The 17,447-nt window shown below is 40.5% G+C and overlaps 2 protein-coding genes and 1 long non-coding RNA gene across 5 annotated transcripts; 2 read left to right on the top strand and 1 right to left on the bottom strand.

Moving 5' to 3' along the window:
• The first annotated feature begins 2,796 nt into the window (after positions 1-2,796).
• On the top strand, positions 2,797-14,178 carry gjc2 (gap junction protein gamma 2). Of its 3 annotated transcripts, none has more exons than XM_079348085.1 (3): positions 2,797-3,058; positions 9,064-9,181; positions 11,706-14,178. In XM_079348085.1, exon 3 carries the CDS (start codon positions 11,735-11,737, stop codon positions 12,989-12,991), a length of 1,257 nt encoding a protein of 418 aa, XP_079204211.1. In that variant the 5' UTR covers positions 2,797-3,058; positions 9,064-9,181; positions 11,706-11,734; the 3' UTR covers positions 12,992-14,178. The 3 variants fall into 3 exon arrangements, with proteins under 3 accessions (XP_079204211.1, XP_079204210.1, XP_079204209.1); XM_079348084.1 differs by having other exon boundaries at positions 9,054-9,181; XM_079348083.1 differs by lacking the exon at positions 9,064-9,181 and having other exon boundaries at positions 11,706-14,177.
• On the bottom strand, positions 10,831-14,544 carry LOC306826635. The gene is made up of 3 exons (XR_013779460.1): positions 14,457-14,544; positions 11,726-11,889; positions 10,831-11,076 (listed from the first exon to the last, which is right to left on the bottom strand). It is a non-coding gene; the product is annotated as an uncharacterized lncRNA (long non-coding RNA).
• Positions 14,541-17,433, top strand: iba57 (iron-sulfur cluster assembly factor IBA57). Its single transcript, XM_079348086.1, has 3 exons — positions 14,541-15,037; positions 16,272-16,621; positions 16,760-17,433. The coding sequence occupies exons 1-3, from the start codon at positions 14,664-14,666 to the stop codon at positions 17,149-17,151; spliced, it is 1,116 nt and encodes a 371-aa protein (XP_079204212.1). The 5' UTR covers positions 14,541-14,663; the 3' UTR covers positions 17,152-17,433.
• The last annotated feature ends 14 nt before the right edge of the window (positions 17,434-17,447 follow it).

The following is a 17,447-nucleotide window of genomic DNA, read 5'->3' as shown; positions in this document are numbered from 1 at the left end:
TGGCTATTATAAAACAACCTACCAATGTAATATAAAGTGCATCCATTTTCTGCAATAAAGACTGATGACCTTGTGTTGTAGTTAATTTCAATTTCTATTTCCATGGTAAAACAAGTTTTAAATATCCATTGGTTACTTTTTCAAGAATCACGTGACCATGTTTGTCTACACACGTGACTACACACAACTAAGCTAATTCTCTTATTCTTGCATAACAACAACAATTTGTAAATACTGTTAGTCTAACTAAATTGTAAATATTATTATCCACCCTTCAATTTTCTAAATAAGAATAATAAGCACTCACAAATATAAGCCTTGATGCAGAGGGCCTGATTCAGTAAGAATGGATTGCAGCTGCTATTGGCTCAAGAAATTATGCATCATTTGCTTCCTCTATCTGCTTTGTCTCATGGTCTAATTCACCAAGTATATAGCAGTCATGTACTTCATCTGTCTGTGCCTTAACTCTGCATGGAGCTGTGCTCTCATCATGGCAGAGCTTTTAGGAACATTATTTTAGGTAATGGATTTTTAGAAATATCAAGCTAAAAAAATGTAAAATGAGTTTTGACGTTTAAAACAAAGGATTCTTTCTGAATGATGTGAGCAAGAGCAACTTGGGGAAAAGAAACTGTTGCTATTGAGGTCTGTAAGGCATTAGACTGCCCACCCACAACCTCTCAGATCTCAATAACAAAGCAGAGACAAATAACAAACAGAGAACTCACGAAGCACTCACCCCATACCACTCGTGTTTTTGTACCATCAGGTTACAGATAGTGTTTGACCTGGAAAAGGGAATGCTTCAAGGAATACTTTGCAACCTCAACTATTGATGCCCTATACAAACACATTGACTGTTATGTGTTTACTGTGTACATGCGTACAATCTGTACAAGCGGTTACTACACATTTCTCACAGGGTGTACAATGAAGTGTTGTATTGTACTGAAAGTTTGTGTGTGACATCTCCTACAAAATACTAATGTGCAGTAACCACATGCATATATAGAAAATATAAATACATTTTATTTATTTTTCAGATTATAGTGTTTAATTTTCTGTGGTGTCTTTGTCAGAAAGCTTTTTAAACCTATAATGTAATTTGTTACTTTATGTCAATGTCATGCTTGGTGGAATTTTAACCTGCATGACTAAGCCGAACATCCATCCATCCATCCATTTTCTACCACTTATCCGGGGCCGGGTCGCGGGGGCAGCAGTCTAAGCAGAGACACCCAGACTTCCCTCACCCCAGACACCTCCTCCAGCTCTTCCAGTGGGACCCCGAGGCATTCCCAAGCCAGCCGAGAGACATAGTCTCTCCAGCGTGTCCTGGGTCTACCCCGAGGACCCCGTGGACGCTGCACCGATACGTCTGTCGATCTCACGCTCCATCCTCACCCCACTCGTGAACAAGATCCCGAGATACTTAAACTCCTCAAGCTGGGGTAAGGACTCCCCACCGACCCGGAAAGGGCAAGCCAACTTTTTCCGGTAGAGAACCATGGCTTCAGATTTAGAGGTGCTGATCTTCATCTTAGCTGCCTTACACTCGGAAGCAAACCGCCCCAGTGCGTGCTGGAGCTCCAGGTTCGATGGAGCCAACAGGACCACATCATCCAAAAAGTAGAGACAATATCCCATGGTCCCCAAACTGGACTCCCTCCAGCCCCTGGCTGCACCTAGAAATTCTGTCCATAAAAGTTATGAACACAACCAGTGACAAAGGGCAGCCCTGCCGGACGCCAATGTGCACAGGTAACAGGTTCAACTTACTGCCGACACAAAGCACGTGGACTTGTTGGGCGAACTCCCATGAACCCTCGAGCACCCGATGGAGGTTGGTGCAATGTTCCAAGGCCGGGACGAAAACCACATTGTTCCTCTTGGATCCCAGGTTCAACTAATGGCCGGATCTTCCTCTCCAATACCATGGAATAGACCATGGAGGTAAGCGAGTGTTATTCCCCGGTAATTGGAACACACCCTCCGATCCCCTTTCTTGAAAAGAGGGACCACCACCAGGGGTGCTGTCCCCGACCTCGACGCGATGTTACAAAAACATATCAACCATGACAGTTCTTGCACATCCAGAGGCTTAAGATACTCAGAGCGAATCTCATCCAACCCCAGAGAGGAGCTTGTCAACCACCTTGGTGACTTCGGCTTGGTTGATGGACGAGTCTACCTCTGAGGACTCAGAGACATTGGCTTTGGCTGAAGTAGTTTTGTAAAAAGGATTTATTTTTTTTGGAATAGCAATGAAGACCTGTATTAGCCTTGTTGAATTGTATTAAACACATTTGTATCTCAAGTAGCCTACAGCACTTCACTTTTTGATACAAAAAGAGAACAAGAGGTTAAACAGTACAAACAAAAAGTTGTGGTCATCAAGTGTTTGTCCTTCCATGACGCATTAGGAAAAAGGAGTTGTCACGCCACATTTCCATCAGTTATTAAGAATAACTAATAACTCTCTCTATCCAGCTAAGGAAAAGTATATGTTTCTTGGCCTTGATAATAACCTTTTAAAAAAACAAAAAGAAAAACATCTTCAGCAAATTGTTAATCACAGTAAACGTTTAGATTTATAAAATGACTGAACTTGCAAAAAGCACTGGAGGCTGACTAAATAAAATGAGAATGAATGCTGGGGATGATTTAGTAGTCATCTACCATTATATGTGCACGAGCCCTGTTGAACTTTCAAATAGCCTAAAAGGGAAACACAAGGTTTTGGAGTTCTGGAGCTACGTCACTGTTAGTTTCTGGGTGAATGAATGGGGTAGTAGTGGGAGTCATCTTGAATGAAATAATCAGTGGACATGGAAAAGCAGGCAGACGGGCTGGGAAACAATGGGGCCTTTGGCAGAATTGCTGGTCTCCTGAGCATCTGCCTGTACTTGGTGGTGAGGGGTTTTGAAGAAAAATGACCCATTGTCTCTCTCATCCTGCTTTTTAGCCTGAACAGTGAAACGATGCCCCTGGATGCTCGCCCAGGATCACCTACCATAAAGACTAGAATACGATCCTGCTTTATCCACATGGACAGGTATGTGCAGCCTTATATTGTTCTTTGTTGTCCCTTTTAAAACTTTGATGGCTATGTTATACAGCTGTTGGCTACTCCGTATAAAAAAGGGCTGTTATTTTTTTTATCTGAATATGTAGAACCTCATAGGGAAGTGAATGGTAGAAAATAAGAAAGGTGGCTTGTTTACTGTTTGCTTTCATATAATCTTTTAATTTCTTTCAGTTTTTTTGTGAAACTCACCATTTGAACCCCTTGTGTTTATTTTTAAACATTCAGAATTTAACCCTGATTACTTGTGTACCATACATCATAAAAACACTTTCTGTTGTGATTCTGTAATTAAACTGAATGTACTTATTTAATTAAGGGCTGGCCAGGATGCAACATTACTTATGCTTATCAAGATATTGATACCCAACAAAGCCTTGTAATCTGTTTGAACTAATGGTCTTCCTTTCATGCACAATGCCAACATTAGCAGTGATTAAACTGACAAACATGAAAATGTTAACATTAGCGCCATAATTTAAACTGAAATAAAGCTCAAATGGACATTAGAAGATAGTCATGCTTTTATGTTGTCGACTCGTCATTACTTCTAGAATCAGCCTGCGGTCATTGCCCCCACAAACAGAACTGCTAGTCTTTGACTTGGTCATAACAGTCTAAACAGGTCATTTACCTCTATTAGTTTCTGTGAAAGTCAAACAGTTGTGAAAATCAAAGAGGAGTCAGTAACAGTTAAACACGTTACTGCCACCCAGTGGATCAAACATCCAATGACAAACAGACACAGATATCCAACACACTTCTGAAGGCCAAGCGAACATACATGAAACAATACTGGTTCATTTGTTTGTTTTTGGCTGGTGCATTGCTCACTATTTAGATGGACATTATCATAAATCACTTATGGACCTCAAAGGTTTTTTAAGGAACTGTTACGCCATTTTCTTTTGCTCAACAAATTGCATTACCAGCAATTTACCAGGTTTAATAGTTTATCCTGTAATGTTCCATGTGTTAAGTGGTACACTTTAACAGTATACTTACATGTGCAGTTTGATCAGAGCTTTAGTTGCATAAGCAGAGAGATGGCTATATTGCTGTTATCAGTGAGAGACCTGCAGCATCGCTATCAGTGTGTGGAGTTCACTCAGTTGGAGGATCGCAAGACCACAAAGGCGTCTGGAAGGAAGGAGCTGCAGTAAACATATCTCTGCTAGTCCAAATGACCCTGACTAGGTCTGCTGCTCCTTTGGGCCTGCCCAAGATAATCCCATGACATAGCCAGTTAAGACAAGATCATGTCAAAGATTAAGGGCTCCCAGCTCTGCAAGCAAAGAGCTCTTTTTTTGTTTATTTGGAGTGGTTGTGCGTTGGAATTTGCCGCCTTTACAGTGAGAGTGTAGATGTGAATGCAAGGAACAAGACAATATAATGTAATGGCCGTTGTCATTTATTAAATAAAATACATTATAATTTACAAGTTAAGCTTTTAATTATTCTATTTTCATTTGCTCAAAGGATGCAACACTTTCGCAGTTCAAGATTTGCCTGTTAAAGGTCCAATTTAATGATGTTTTTATCCAAATCCTCCTGCCCAGACTATAATTGACAGGTTTTGGGTTTTTTTTAGAATAAATTAACTTATTTCAGAGTAAAATAAAATAAATAACGAGGGACATATACTAAACTTAATTACATGGTCCTGGTTATGAAAATGCAAATTCTCTTTCATAACTGACAGCTTGTCTTTCTTTATTTTATGGATCCTTAGTGTCCAAAAGCTGATGAGCTCATTGAAGGAAACTGTTATCCACGTCCACATCTTGATACCTTGCCAACAAGGTGAACAGTCTTATATTGTAGTGTCAAGGATACAGTTCATGGACACGGTGAAATCTGAAATTAGCGGGTAATGTTAGCACCTACAAAACCCAATCATGATGTGACCTCATGCATCTTATCATTTAGACGACAGTCATCATGAACAAAGGCCACTTTAAACTGCTGATCAAAACCACACTTTTCCAATATTTACAACTTTTCTGTGAATGATGTACTTGGCTCACCGTGTGTGTACGTGTGTGTGTGTGTGTGTGTGTGTGTGTGTGTGTGTGTGTGTGTTTACTGTGTGTACTTTTTTACATTATATTTTTACAACTTGATGCAACAATGATGCAAAATGTTATGGCTTCCCACTCGTGAACATAAATTGGTCATTAAATTGGACCTTGACATTGAGCATTTTGATTGTCTGATAACACAGGTAGAGTACGTTGTTATCTAAATTATGAGTTCACAGTATGCCATTGCATTCTTTTAGGACCATAGAAAGGAAACTCCCTATGGGGAAATTGCATCGTCCCATCACAAGAAAACATAATCTCATTTTTAAAGCAAGAAAAAAAAAAGCTCTACATCCTCATTTGCCATTTTATGAGGATCCAGAAAAATGAAAATGAAGGCTTATAGTAATTAGATATTATAAAACATTGACCCTATTTTAAGGTTTATTCTTTTGGCACTTTCAATAAACTAAAAAATAAGAATATTTGTGTTTATCATTTTGTACAGTAGTGTCAAGGTGTAGCTACATTTTGAGCATGTGACAGGTGTATTTAAATCATCTTTAATCGTTTTTGTGAGTGTGATGCTTTAACAATGTAATGCACAGCCAAAACAACTTCCTTCGCTTGTATGTGGGAGATGCAGCGCCCTGGCTGAGGGAAGTTGTTGGCATCCACCTCAAGGCTTTTCATCTTAGTGGCTTCAGTGAAGTCCAGCCTTAGTAAAACTGGCACGGGACGCATTCTGCCCAGGGGTAGGATAGGCTCAGCTGAGAAACTGGGAAGAAAATGAGCAAATGAGATGGGACTGCCACCACTCTTAGGCTGCCTATGGGATAGCCTCTCACAGCCTGGAGAACACAGCTTAATGAAAGCAAAAGAAGAGATGGGGGGGGGGGGGGGGAGAAAGGAGTCAGTGCGCAGAGTTGCATGCTTTAGCTCTGTTGTCTTGTGTCACTCTTTTTTCTTGGGGTGGGGAGGTGGTGGTTGGGGTCGGGGGGGGGGAGACTTGTAAGTCACATGGAAGGAGCTTGATCTGTTACATAAACGCAGACCTCCACCGCCCCAAGTCTGCTCACATCAACTTTGTTCAGTAAATACATAAGGGTAAAACTCTTGTAATGACATTGGTGGCAGCCAAGGAGAGTTGGTGAGATGTTCACTCCTCCGTGTTGCATCACTTGTACACTCGGCTATGCTTCAAACCCTCACAGCTCCCAGTGACCTCATAGAGGTGAAACTGCCTGGGAATTGAAGGAAATACTGATCTTCATTTATTTTTGGGGTCAACAATACACAATTTTACGAAATTAGATTCACAGGTGATTCATAAATAGGAACAGCAGCAACTTAAAATATATATATATATTTTAACAATTAATTGAGTCTTAGTCGTGTAGTTTGTTGCCATGTTTGTCAGCTGTCATGTTGTATTTTTTCACAGCTGTTTCCATTTCACAGATGTGGCCACGGACGGAAAAAATGTGAATCTTTTTTCTTTTTTTACATTTAACATTAAATATAACTTTGACCTTATGAATATTAAACACTCCTATTAGGCTGTCACAGGATGCCAGTCCTTGTGACAACAGCAATGTCAAACAATGTCTCACAGGGGAATGCTGTTATATTTTCCTGGCTCTCGGCAGTCCAATCAATATTTATCAACTCGAAACACAGTTTCCCAAAGCTAGAGTAGCCTGACATGTCCGAGGACACAGTAACGTTTTTCAAACTAGAAAGTCATTGACTCAATGCATTGGTGCTCTCAGTTTGGCTATTCAAACATTTTCAGACACTCTCATCTTGTTTCATTAATACTGAAAGCAGAGCAGTATGAAAAGTACTACACAGTTCATATTAAAGACCTGCATATCATGCCTCATTCCATCAAAGTCAAGCAGATAACATCTCCACAAGTGTTTATTGTAAATTCCATTATCCTTCACCAACTGTCCAGGAACTCCAAATGACTTTGACTTGAATGTTTATTTATTGATGCTTTGCCCGGTATCATCTGTGTCTTTTGGAGGGCGTAAAAAATGTGTATGAAAAGGAATGCACTAGAACTACAAAAAAAATAAAATAAAATAACACGTGCATATCCGTCCCTTAGGGTGAGCACATGTCCAAACCCCAAATGCTCTAGTCATTCCAGCAGCATGCCCCGTCTCCTTCTCCCCGGTGCTGCACCAGCGGTGCTCGATACGCCACATCTCCTCCGTCAGATGGAGAGGGGAGCCCCGGAGGCGAGGCCTGCAGAGGACAGATCCTGCAGGGCCCAGATGGCTAGCTCTCTGAGCCTTCTTCAGCACACAGACTAATCAGACTAAATACCATCTAAATGACTTGTACAATCTATTTCTTGACATGTCTTGCTGCAGTTCTCTTTGCTCTCTCTGAGACTGTCTCATATTCTCACAATTTATGAAGAGACAGGAAATGAACTCATTCTCATCCTCATTCACAGAACTCATCTGATTGATGGTGACCTTACTGATGTTGAACGTTATTCTTGGCTTTATAGCTACAGGTCATGACTAAGGGTTATTGAGGGCGATGTTAGAGTAATAAGTAATAAAAACATTTTTTGGTCACTGTGATATTGAGCAGACACATTTCATTAATGCAAGCCAGACACTAACCCGTTTATCTTTCCTCTATTAAAAGTAGATGAGTTAAGATCACTTCCCAAACTTAACGCCAAGATTTGGCACACAGGAGAAGGAAATGGAGAAATTCCTTTCCGATTCTGACCCTGCATGAATCTCCTCTCTTAATCTGTATTTCGTCGTGCCTTGTTTCTTCAGAACAAAAAAGCAATTAAAAGTAGTTTATGTGCAGGAAAGTCACTTGATTTTATGTCGAAAAATCCATCACATGCCTCTAAGCCACGTGTGCTACTATGCTCCATGAGCCATTTTGTAGAAGCATAAACATGAAGTCGGAAAACGAGGTGCAACGGTGGAGCAGAGTGCGACTTATCCACTGTTCTGTTTTCTGGCCATCTGCCTGGATGGAGGATCTAAATATTATGACACTTGATATGACGGAGCATACCTGCTGGTTAGATTCTGGCGGATCTGCACTGAGGCAAGGTGGCTAATGTCTCTGTGACATTTCTGTCCTCAGACTCCCTGTATTTGTCTCCCTAAAGTTGTTTTTTTTTTTCACAACTGTCGCACATTGTAAACGGTTTGGCAATTGACAAACAATATAGACCTTGCGAGTCTGCATTCACTGTGGATGTGTGCGTGTGTGTCTGTGTGCATGTGTGTGTAGAGAAAGGGAGAAACATTTTGTTTTTTTTAATTTATTTATTATTATTGTTTTTATTTATTTATATTCCAAATAAGCTTCTTCTGATGTAGGTGGTCGGGGGGCATGAAGCCTTTAATCTGCAAGAGGCGCTTAGAGTCATAGATGGATGGAGATTTGAAGGTGTAGAAAGAGAGAGAGAGAGAGAGAGAGAGAGAGAGAGAGAGAGAGAGAGAAAGTGAGATAGTCAAAGATGGATGGAGATATCAAAATGTAGAGGGAGAGAAAGTGAGAGAAGAGAGCAAGAGAAAGACCCTCATCATCTGTGTTACAAATGTTGCACATGAGTGTTGGGGGGAGGTCGGCTGCGTTGCGATTAACACGCTCTCTCAGCCCGGTGTTCGTTTCAGTCTGCACTGAGATATCCTCAAGTCTGAACCCTGGGATGAGGGTCACTCGCCAGAGGATTTTCTTCTTCCTCTCTGTTTTTTATACTTTCTTCTTGGGCAGAAGGCTGGTGTAATAGAAACCAGACACAAGTCAGAATGTAAGGGATTCACAGCAGTGAGACCTCACTTTTTTTTACAGAGTTGAAGGAAAACAGGATTAACAGAAAGTCTAGAACAAATCAACATCCAAATTGTTCCTTGTCTATTTTTTTTTCTTTCTTACCAATCTGGGAGTTGTGTTAAGAAGAGGAAGGCAGGACATGAAGATGAAAGAGGTGTTCAAAGGATCAGATCGTCGAGGGGATCTCTAGAGAGGGCAGAGGAGACATTCAGGATGGGAAATGAATGTGTAACTATTCCAGGTGGGTAGTTTTTTTTTCAGTTGTCCCTGAATTTTGGCATTTTAGATGCAAATCTTCAGACTGTGAACTGCTGTTTGATGTCCTATGTTTTCATTAATCATGTTGAAAGATAATGTAACACAGTTGCAATAATCCTTTCAATTCAAATAAATATTCTCATATATCGTAAAAAAAATAAAATAATAATTGAAACAGTAAATAATATGTGATCATTTTTTTTAAATGTATAATGTGATGCATGCTTCCTCAGGTTAAACATATTAGGCCTGTATTTGCGTCAGTGATTAAATAGCTTGTGTTTATTAGATCGGAAAATGTCATACAGTATTTTCTAAACTACCCCGTATTCCTGCACCAGGTTTGTTACAGTAATCTGTCGATGTCCTGATCTTATTTCATTAATTGTGTAAAAAGAAAAACTGTAAAAGATTCAGAGTATTTTGTTCTGTATGACACCTTTGTAGAAATAATGAAAACGAAGCAGAAATCTAAACACGACCTTGAATGATGTTTTAAGTGGAAATACGTTTGTTTTAATAAGTATCTTTTCTTTTTTTTATTTTCATGTGAATTGTCTTTATCATCAGTGTATTTGAATCTTTTTCTAACTGAAGTGGAAAATCCCATTTGAGGACAATCGACTTTAACAACTGTAGGGACAATTTAAGACAGGGTAGCAAAACATCTACATCACAAGCAGTAGAATAAACGTAGAGTTGTTTTTTTTAGGTTCACTGGAATGACATAATTAAAGATTTATGTTTAACACTAACGCCATGAAAACAAATTCATTCAAACTTTAGTGTAAATTCTCGGTAGTCTCCTCATGTCATGCCATCCTGAGGCCCACATGAGCTACCCACCATATAGGTGCCATCTGTCTCCATGTGGCGGTCCCCCTCCCCAGTCAGGCTGGATCTGGAGGGGAGGCCTCGTGGCAGAGCAACAAGCCTCTCCTGTTCACTCAGATGGCAGGGGAGATGGCACATCCCACGCCAGGGAACACAGTGCCGCAGTCATAAGATCAACATGAACTCTGCAGCTCTGAAAGGGGAGGACAGAAGCTTTACGCTGTCTCCTCCTCGTAGCTTCATTCACCTCACAGTCTCCAGTGACTGAGACAGCGTGAGGCTTCATGTCATCAGTTGTACTGTGTGTGTGTTTATTTGTGTGCGCACGTTTGTGTGAGCCTTGGCATGATGTGTTGAAAATACGGAGTACAGTATGTTCCTGATGTAGCACTTCATGTGGAGCACAATTTTTTTTTTATCCATTCAGTGCTCTGTCAGCTTCAGTTTGTGTTCTCAGTCTGTCACACTCGTGTGTTTGCTGTGTTCCAGGGTCAAAGCTACAATCAAAGTGATTGTTGTTGCTGGTGGGGTTTTGTGTAGTTGACAGAGTGTTTATTTGTCATCCCTTGCTATGTTTTGCCTTTAACTCCCAATCTATTCAAATAGGATGTAGATTTACTGAGTGTAATGTCATTACACGGAGTGATCGCCTCACTCACTGATTTTATCAACACAAGTCATTGTCTTATATTTGACTGTGCAATCAATTGAAAATCAATGTCCCTTCTAACAAGTTCTACTGTGCTAAACACTGTTATTTACCACTCTGTAAAGTATATTTAACCTCACAACAGACCAGATCCAAGGACCCCAAGGTTTGGTTCATATGATCAGACTGAGCACAAATGTAGTCTGCTTGAAGAAGTGGTCAGAGGAGAATCAGGTGTACACAAGTACGGTCTGCAAGGGATGTGAACGCAATCATGTACAAAAAAGAAAGTGGACCGCTCTATGTAGCTTCAGAAACTGTTTCATCAGCACAGCATGGGCCCATTTAGTCTTCTGAGCCGCACTGTAGATTTGGAAGAGGGTCGCTGATAGCATCTAAGAAATAACAAAAACATTCACAGTTAGCAGTATAGACTTGTTGGTGTATTTGCAAACCAATCATGTGCATACTGCCCCCTGCTGTATCAGACTGTGTATATACCCAGGTGTACTCAGGCATGGAACAATATTACTAATGTAATTGTAGACCAATAGGGGAGAGGGGAGAGGATGCAATTGGGCTCCGGCACAGTATGAAACAATTGTGCGTATGTAGAAACACCCTTATATCCTTTTTAGGTCTCATCAGAATCAGTCCGTATAAGTGTTGATTTCAGAATGTTTCATAACCATTAAAAAAAAAATCCTCACAGGAGCTGTAAGTTCTTTGACAATGCCATATATTTCTATTACTACTGTGATAGTTATTTTAATGTCTTTGGGTTTTTGAAGTGGCAGTCACAAAACAAGACATTTGAAAATGTCAGTTTTAGCTCTGGACATACTGTTGGACATACTGTGGCAGATATTTAAATGTTTAAAAACTTCTGCAAGTTATTACTTCCAACAATTCCTATTACAAAATGTCATGAAACAAAATGTGTTATCAGCAAGACAAACCCTATTGCAGTTCATACCAAATATTAAACAATAGATCTCAATGAATTCCTTTATTCTCTTTCCAGATTCTAGTTGAAAAGCTTACCAGAGCAACATGAGCTGGAGCTTTCTCACTCGTCTCCTGGAAGAAATCCACCACCACTCCACCTTTGTGGGGAAGGTGTGGCTGACTGTACTCATCATCTTCCGCATCGTGCTCACAGCAGTCGGAGGAGAGTCGATCTACTCGGACGAGCAGACAAAATTCACCTGCAACACCAAGCAGCCGGGCTGTGACAATGTCTGCTATGATGCCTTTGCCCCTCTCTCACATGTCCGCTTTTGGGTCTTCCAGATCATCATGATCTCCACTCCCTCCATCATGTACGTGGGTTACGCGATCCACAAGATTGCCCGAATATCGGAGGAGGATCGCAGGAAGCAAGACAGGCTCAGAAAAAAGCCTCCTCCTCACTCGAGGTGGAGAGAAAGCCACCATCTGCAGGACGTCTTAGAGGAGGATGAAGACGACGATGCTGAGCCTATGATCTACGAGGATACACTGGAAGTGCAAGAGGCCAAGCCTGAACCCGTGGGCAACACAAGCAGAGACCCACCAAAGCACGATGGGCGCCGAAGAATTATGCAAGAAGGGCTGATGAGAATCTATGTTCTTCAGCTCATGTCACGTGCTATTTTTGAAATTGCTTTCCTGGCAGGACAGTATCTCCTCTACGGATTTCGAGTTAGCCCTTCATATGTATGCAACAGGATCCCCTGTCCTCACAGAGTGGATTGTTTCATCTCCAGACCTACGGAGAAAACAATCTTCCTCCTTATCATGTACGTGGTAAGTTGTCTTTGTCTAATTCTAAACGTGTGTGAGATGCTTCACTTGGGAATAGGCACCTTTCGGGACACGCTTCGTATGAAGAGGATTCGGGGCCGACGGACGTCCTACGGCTACCCGTTCACTCGCAACATCCAAGGCTCCCCTCCAGGGTACAACCTTGTGATGAAGACAGACAAACCTAGCAGGATCCCGAACAGCCTCATCCCACACGAGCAGAATGTGGCCAACGTGGCGCAGGAGCAGCAGTGCATCAGCCCAGATGAGAACATCCCTTCTGATTTGGCCAGCCTTCACCGGCACCTCCGGGTGGCCCAGGAGCAGCTTGATATGGCCTTTCAAACTTATCAAACCAAAAACAACCAACAAACCTCCAGAGCAAGTAGTCCTACTTCTGGGGGCACAATGGCAGAGCAAAATCGAGTTAATACAGTTCAGGAGAAACAGGGAGCAAGGCCAAAGTCGGCCACAGAGAAGGCTGCAACTATTGTAAAAAATGGAAAGACCTCTGTCTGGATATAGAGGTGAATCTCCTTTAGTAAATTAACAGAGAAAACATTAAGGACTTTGAGACTGCAGGGAAACACAGCTGGAGGATCTGTGTTTGAGATGCATTTTAAGACAATAACAACTGAGAATTTCAATCACACGAAGAATTACAGTTCAGTTTTGGGAATTAAAAAAAGAGAAATACTTTAAGGAAAATATCAAAGCGAGTATCATGAATCTTCTTTCTTACTGTTGTATGTAATCCTATAACATAGTTTTTGGAAACATAAATACCTAGTAAAACATCTCTAATTCCAGCTAAAATATCGAAGTATAAACAGACTGCTTAGAGCTATTTATCTGATCTACCCTTGACTGCCACTGAACTGGATTAACATGAAGACATTTAACTTTTGTAAGTGTGTGATTGTACCTTCAATCCAAATGAGAAAAGGCGATGAAAAGCACTACAAATGCACAGAGTCACTGCTTAAGAATGATGATTGTTGTTGGAAGGATGCATGGAAATTTTGAGATGTTTTTTTGGGGGTGTAGTATGGATGAGTGAAGCTGGAAGCAGATTAAAAGTGAAATATTTTGATAAAGATATTGAAAAAGGGCTGTGTTACTGTAGGTTCTTGTGGTCAACATCTGCTCAGTCTGTTGGTTTTAGGTCATAGCGTACAAAGCCTTCATCTATTCTATATTTTCCTCAACCCTGCTGTGTCATATTGGAGAGGGTTAGTGCATAGCAAATATTTTGAAAGTAAAAAAAAAAAAAAAAACAGATTTTCTGCAATCTGAAGCAGACGATGCATGCTTTACAACTGGGAACATAGTATACACATACTGTAGGTTACAATAGAAAACCCCACCCTTAGCTACTCAACTTCATTTACCTTGTGTTACGGCATGTTTTCCGTCATTAAAGCAGTATGTTTCTAGAATCGGTTGCAGAGTAATATTTAATCCAGCCTTCAGTGTTCTGATACTTCAAAGTGCCTCAAACTTTTAAAGACTGTTCGAGTATTTTAATCAAGAGGAAATAAACCTATTTCAACCCTCATTTCATGCCTCTCTGTTTTTTTTTTATTTTCATTTGTATGACGATGGTTTGTTTTCTAAATTTCAAAATGTAGAGGTTGTTTTTTAAGGATGGAAGGCTGTTCTTCAAATTACATTTAAGATATGTTGAACATCTGTTTGTCACAAGTATGCTGAGAAGATGCTATGTAAAAAAAAAAGACAATAGCCCATATAAAAAAACCTGGTTTGTTGTTATATATGTTGTTGATATTTAACAAATCTTAAAAATTAAGACTTTCACATGACAGCCTTTATATAGCCTACTCAGACTTGTTGCTGTAAATGACATGTTTGGCTTAAACCTGCCTGATAGCATTTCGTACAGTGAGGGTCAAAACAAAACAGTAACTAACATATAACTAACTAATATAACTTTTATAGACAAAAAGTTATTATAGTGAAAAAAACTAACCATCACTGGAGAAGTGTTCACAGACTGAAGCAAAACAGCGTCACAGACCATCACACGTGTTTGAATATTATCGAGCAATGCATTGTGGGATGGCAAAATGGAGGCGTCTATGGCTGTGTGCAGCATTATGTAGTCGTCCACTGTGATGAATAGTAGCTCAGACCACTTCATTTAGTTACAAGTTGTAATTTAACATTAACATACACTATGGGGCTTTTGTTTTTCGGCAGAGGGTCGTTCACCTCCGCTCACCGTCTCGGTGTTTACGCCAGAAAATACTGCAATCGACATGTCTGCGTAACATTGAACGTGTCCGGTGCTTCATCGTCTCCGTCAGGACTCCAAGTGAAGAGGTTCAGCAGCCAGGGGACTCATAACGGAGGAGATGCACCTGGACAGTTTGTGTGCTACCACATGTGTCACCGGAGCTTACTGAAGATCCAGGGACAAGACACGAGTCCGTTTCTTCAGGGGATTATTACCAATGACATGGAGCTGCTGGAGGAGCCTGCACACAAAGTCATGTACTCACACATGCTGAATGTACAAGGAAGGACACTGTATGACATCCTGTTGTTCAGGTGTAGTATACTTCTGTTCTCACTTGTTTTCTTAGTAAATAACGAGGGTGCGGCTCCTTATCTTGTGCTGGCAGACAGGCTCAAACTTTACAGCTATCACCAGATGACAGTTTAAAAACTCAAACTACACACTTGTCTTCACTTTAGATTTTATTAAATACTTTTTCAGATCTAATAGTTTTTTTATTTTTTATTTTCAATCCCCTTGAAGGGCGTAACCAAACATCCCTAATAATATATAACAAGACATTGTGTTGCTGAACATGATACATATTCGTTTCTCCTATCTAGTATTATGTTATATTTTATAATTAATCAAATTATACAATACAATAATTATGTTATTATATTATATTCTACTATTCTCCTGTTCTATTCCTATCGTTTGTCCTTCTCCAACGTTTTATTCAATGTCTCTATTGACACGTTCGTCAATAAGTCAATACAATGTCAGACTGTAAGTCTTTGTAAACTGTTATATATGGGTTTGTTGTTTATAATGTGTTGCCAAAGTGACCATATTAAGATGAAAGTGATCACAGCCTCTATTTTTTCTTAAAAGGGATAAAAAAAAAAAAAGACTAATTCAGCCAGTGGACTTTAATGTTTCCATAGATGATAGGAATCCATTTTATTTCAAGTGTTAAAGTGTGAGCTGTGCCTGCACAATCATGCTCAGGTCAAGGTTTGATCCAGATGGTTTATGTAGGTTCTGTCAAATTAGTAGTTTTTATTTTTTATCGTCCTTCAAGATCAAATAATATCTTCTTTATCAAATCATTTGGCAGATATAGACGTCTGTTTACAATTTCTTGTGATTGAAAAAACAGTGTCACATATAAAAAGCCCCATCAAAAATATGGTTCATGGTGAATTTATGAACAGACTGTGTTTGGTACAAATGTACTCAAACCGCTTTTTTTACTGCACCTGGAGAATGTGTACGTTTATCTTATGCATATAAGGACATTAGTGACGCTACGTAGCTCTATTAAAGATACATACTTTATTCTTCCCCTAGGGAAAATTCAGAAGTGTCCTGAAGAAGCTCCAGGATACAGTAACATTTCACATTTTGCAGTGCTGTATTTTCCAAACGCGTGCCTTCTGGGAATCAGCAAATCCTTTCAGAAAAAATATAATTAATTCAGGTCGTCACACAGAGCAACATATGTTCAAACTAAATTCATATAAGGTGCATATGTCTATGTAAACGTTCTGTATTTCCTTTCAGTTTAAAAGAAGCTGAAGCAGGACAGGGGGTTTTCCTGGAGTGCGACAGCACAGTTAAAGACTCAATCTTGAGACATCTGAAGGTGTACAAGATTCGCAGAAAGGTCAACATAAACCCCTGTCCAGACCTCTCTGTATGGGCTGTACTTCCAAAGCAGAAGAGCACGGCTGAAGAGGCGAATAAACCGGAGCTCTCCTCTCCAGAAAAAGCTTTGGTATGGGAGGCTGATCCTCGAACTCAGATGATGGGCTGGAGACTGGTGGTGGACAGTCAGGTTGACCCCTTACATGTCATTTCATCATGTCAGAAAGGTGACACAGAGGAGTATCACAGACATCGCTATGCACTGGGTAAGACACATCAAGTCATGGTACACATGCTGTTTGCATTTGAAAAAGTGGTGGGTTGAGGGTAAAGGATTTGCATGCACGTGTGCTCTCGACATTGTTTTGACAAGTTTTATTTTCTCTGCTGTCGTTGTTGTGTAGGACTTCCTGAGGGGGTGAAGGACCTTCCCCCTGGGATCGCACTACCACTAGAGTCGAATCTGGTCTTCATGCAGGGTATCAGCTTTAGCAAAGGCTGCTACATTGGCCAGGAGCTCACAGCCAGGACTCATCACACTGGAGTGATTCGCAAACGCCTGATGCCAGCACGCTTGTCAGCTCCAGTCTCAGACCTCGAGGACGGAGCTTCCCTGCAAACACAGTCCGGCAAGCCAGCTGGGAAGTACCGAGCAGGGGTTGGAGAGCTGGGTCTGAGCCTAATCCGTATGGCACATGCCAAAGAGGTATTGACGCTTAAATCTTCTGACGACACCACAGTGACACTTGAGGTGGCTGTGCCAGACTGGTGGCCTAAAGACGTGAAAGTCAACTGACGGCAAGGATGTTTTACACTTCCCTCAAATGTGATGTACATCAAATCTGACTCGTCTCTTGAAAAGAACCCTGCAGTACAGTATGTTACACTGTCATTGCTTAACAGCTGCATGGCTCTGACCCAGAAATACATTGTTTGCAATAAAACCTACTTTAAGAGTGATTTTTCCAAATTTATGAAGATAATAGAAAACACAAATATGATACTAAAAACATATTTCCAGCACTATACAATTATGTATATAGTGGTTGTTGAATAAATATTTAAAGAGCAAAACCAAGTCTGTCCACTTGT

The sequence above is a fragment of the Symphodus melops genome (assembly GCF_947650265.1).
Source record: "Symphodus melops genome assembly, chromosome: 7".
In the NCBI taxonomy this organism is placed as follows: domain Eukaryota; kingdom Metazoa; phylum Chordata; class Actinopteri; order Labriformes; family Labridae; genus Symphodus; species Symphodus melops.
The sequence above is the reverse complement of the archived record's forward strand: the minus strand, read 5'-3'. Positions and strand labels throughout refer to the sequence as shown.

Excerpts from the sequence above, each read along its gene's own strand:
- gjc2 (XM_079348085.1), top strand. The coding sequence starts at position 11,735 with ATGAGCTGGAGCTTTCTCACTCGTCTCCTGGAAGAAATCCACCACCAC.
- iba57 (XM_079348086.1), top strand. The coding sequence starts at position 14,664 with ATGGGGCTTTTGTTTTTCGGCAGAGGGTCGTTCACCTCCGCTCACCGT. Across the intron at positions 15,038-16,271 it reads TATGACATCCTGTTGTTCAG|TTTAAAAGAAGCTGAAGCAG; the intron begins GTGTAGTATACT and ends ATTTCCTTTCAG. Across the intron at positions 16,622-16,759 it reads CAGACATCGCTATGCACTGG|GACTTCCTGAGGGGGTGAAG; the intron begins GTAAGACACATC and ends GTTGTTGTGTAG.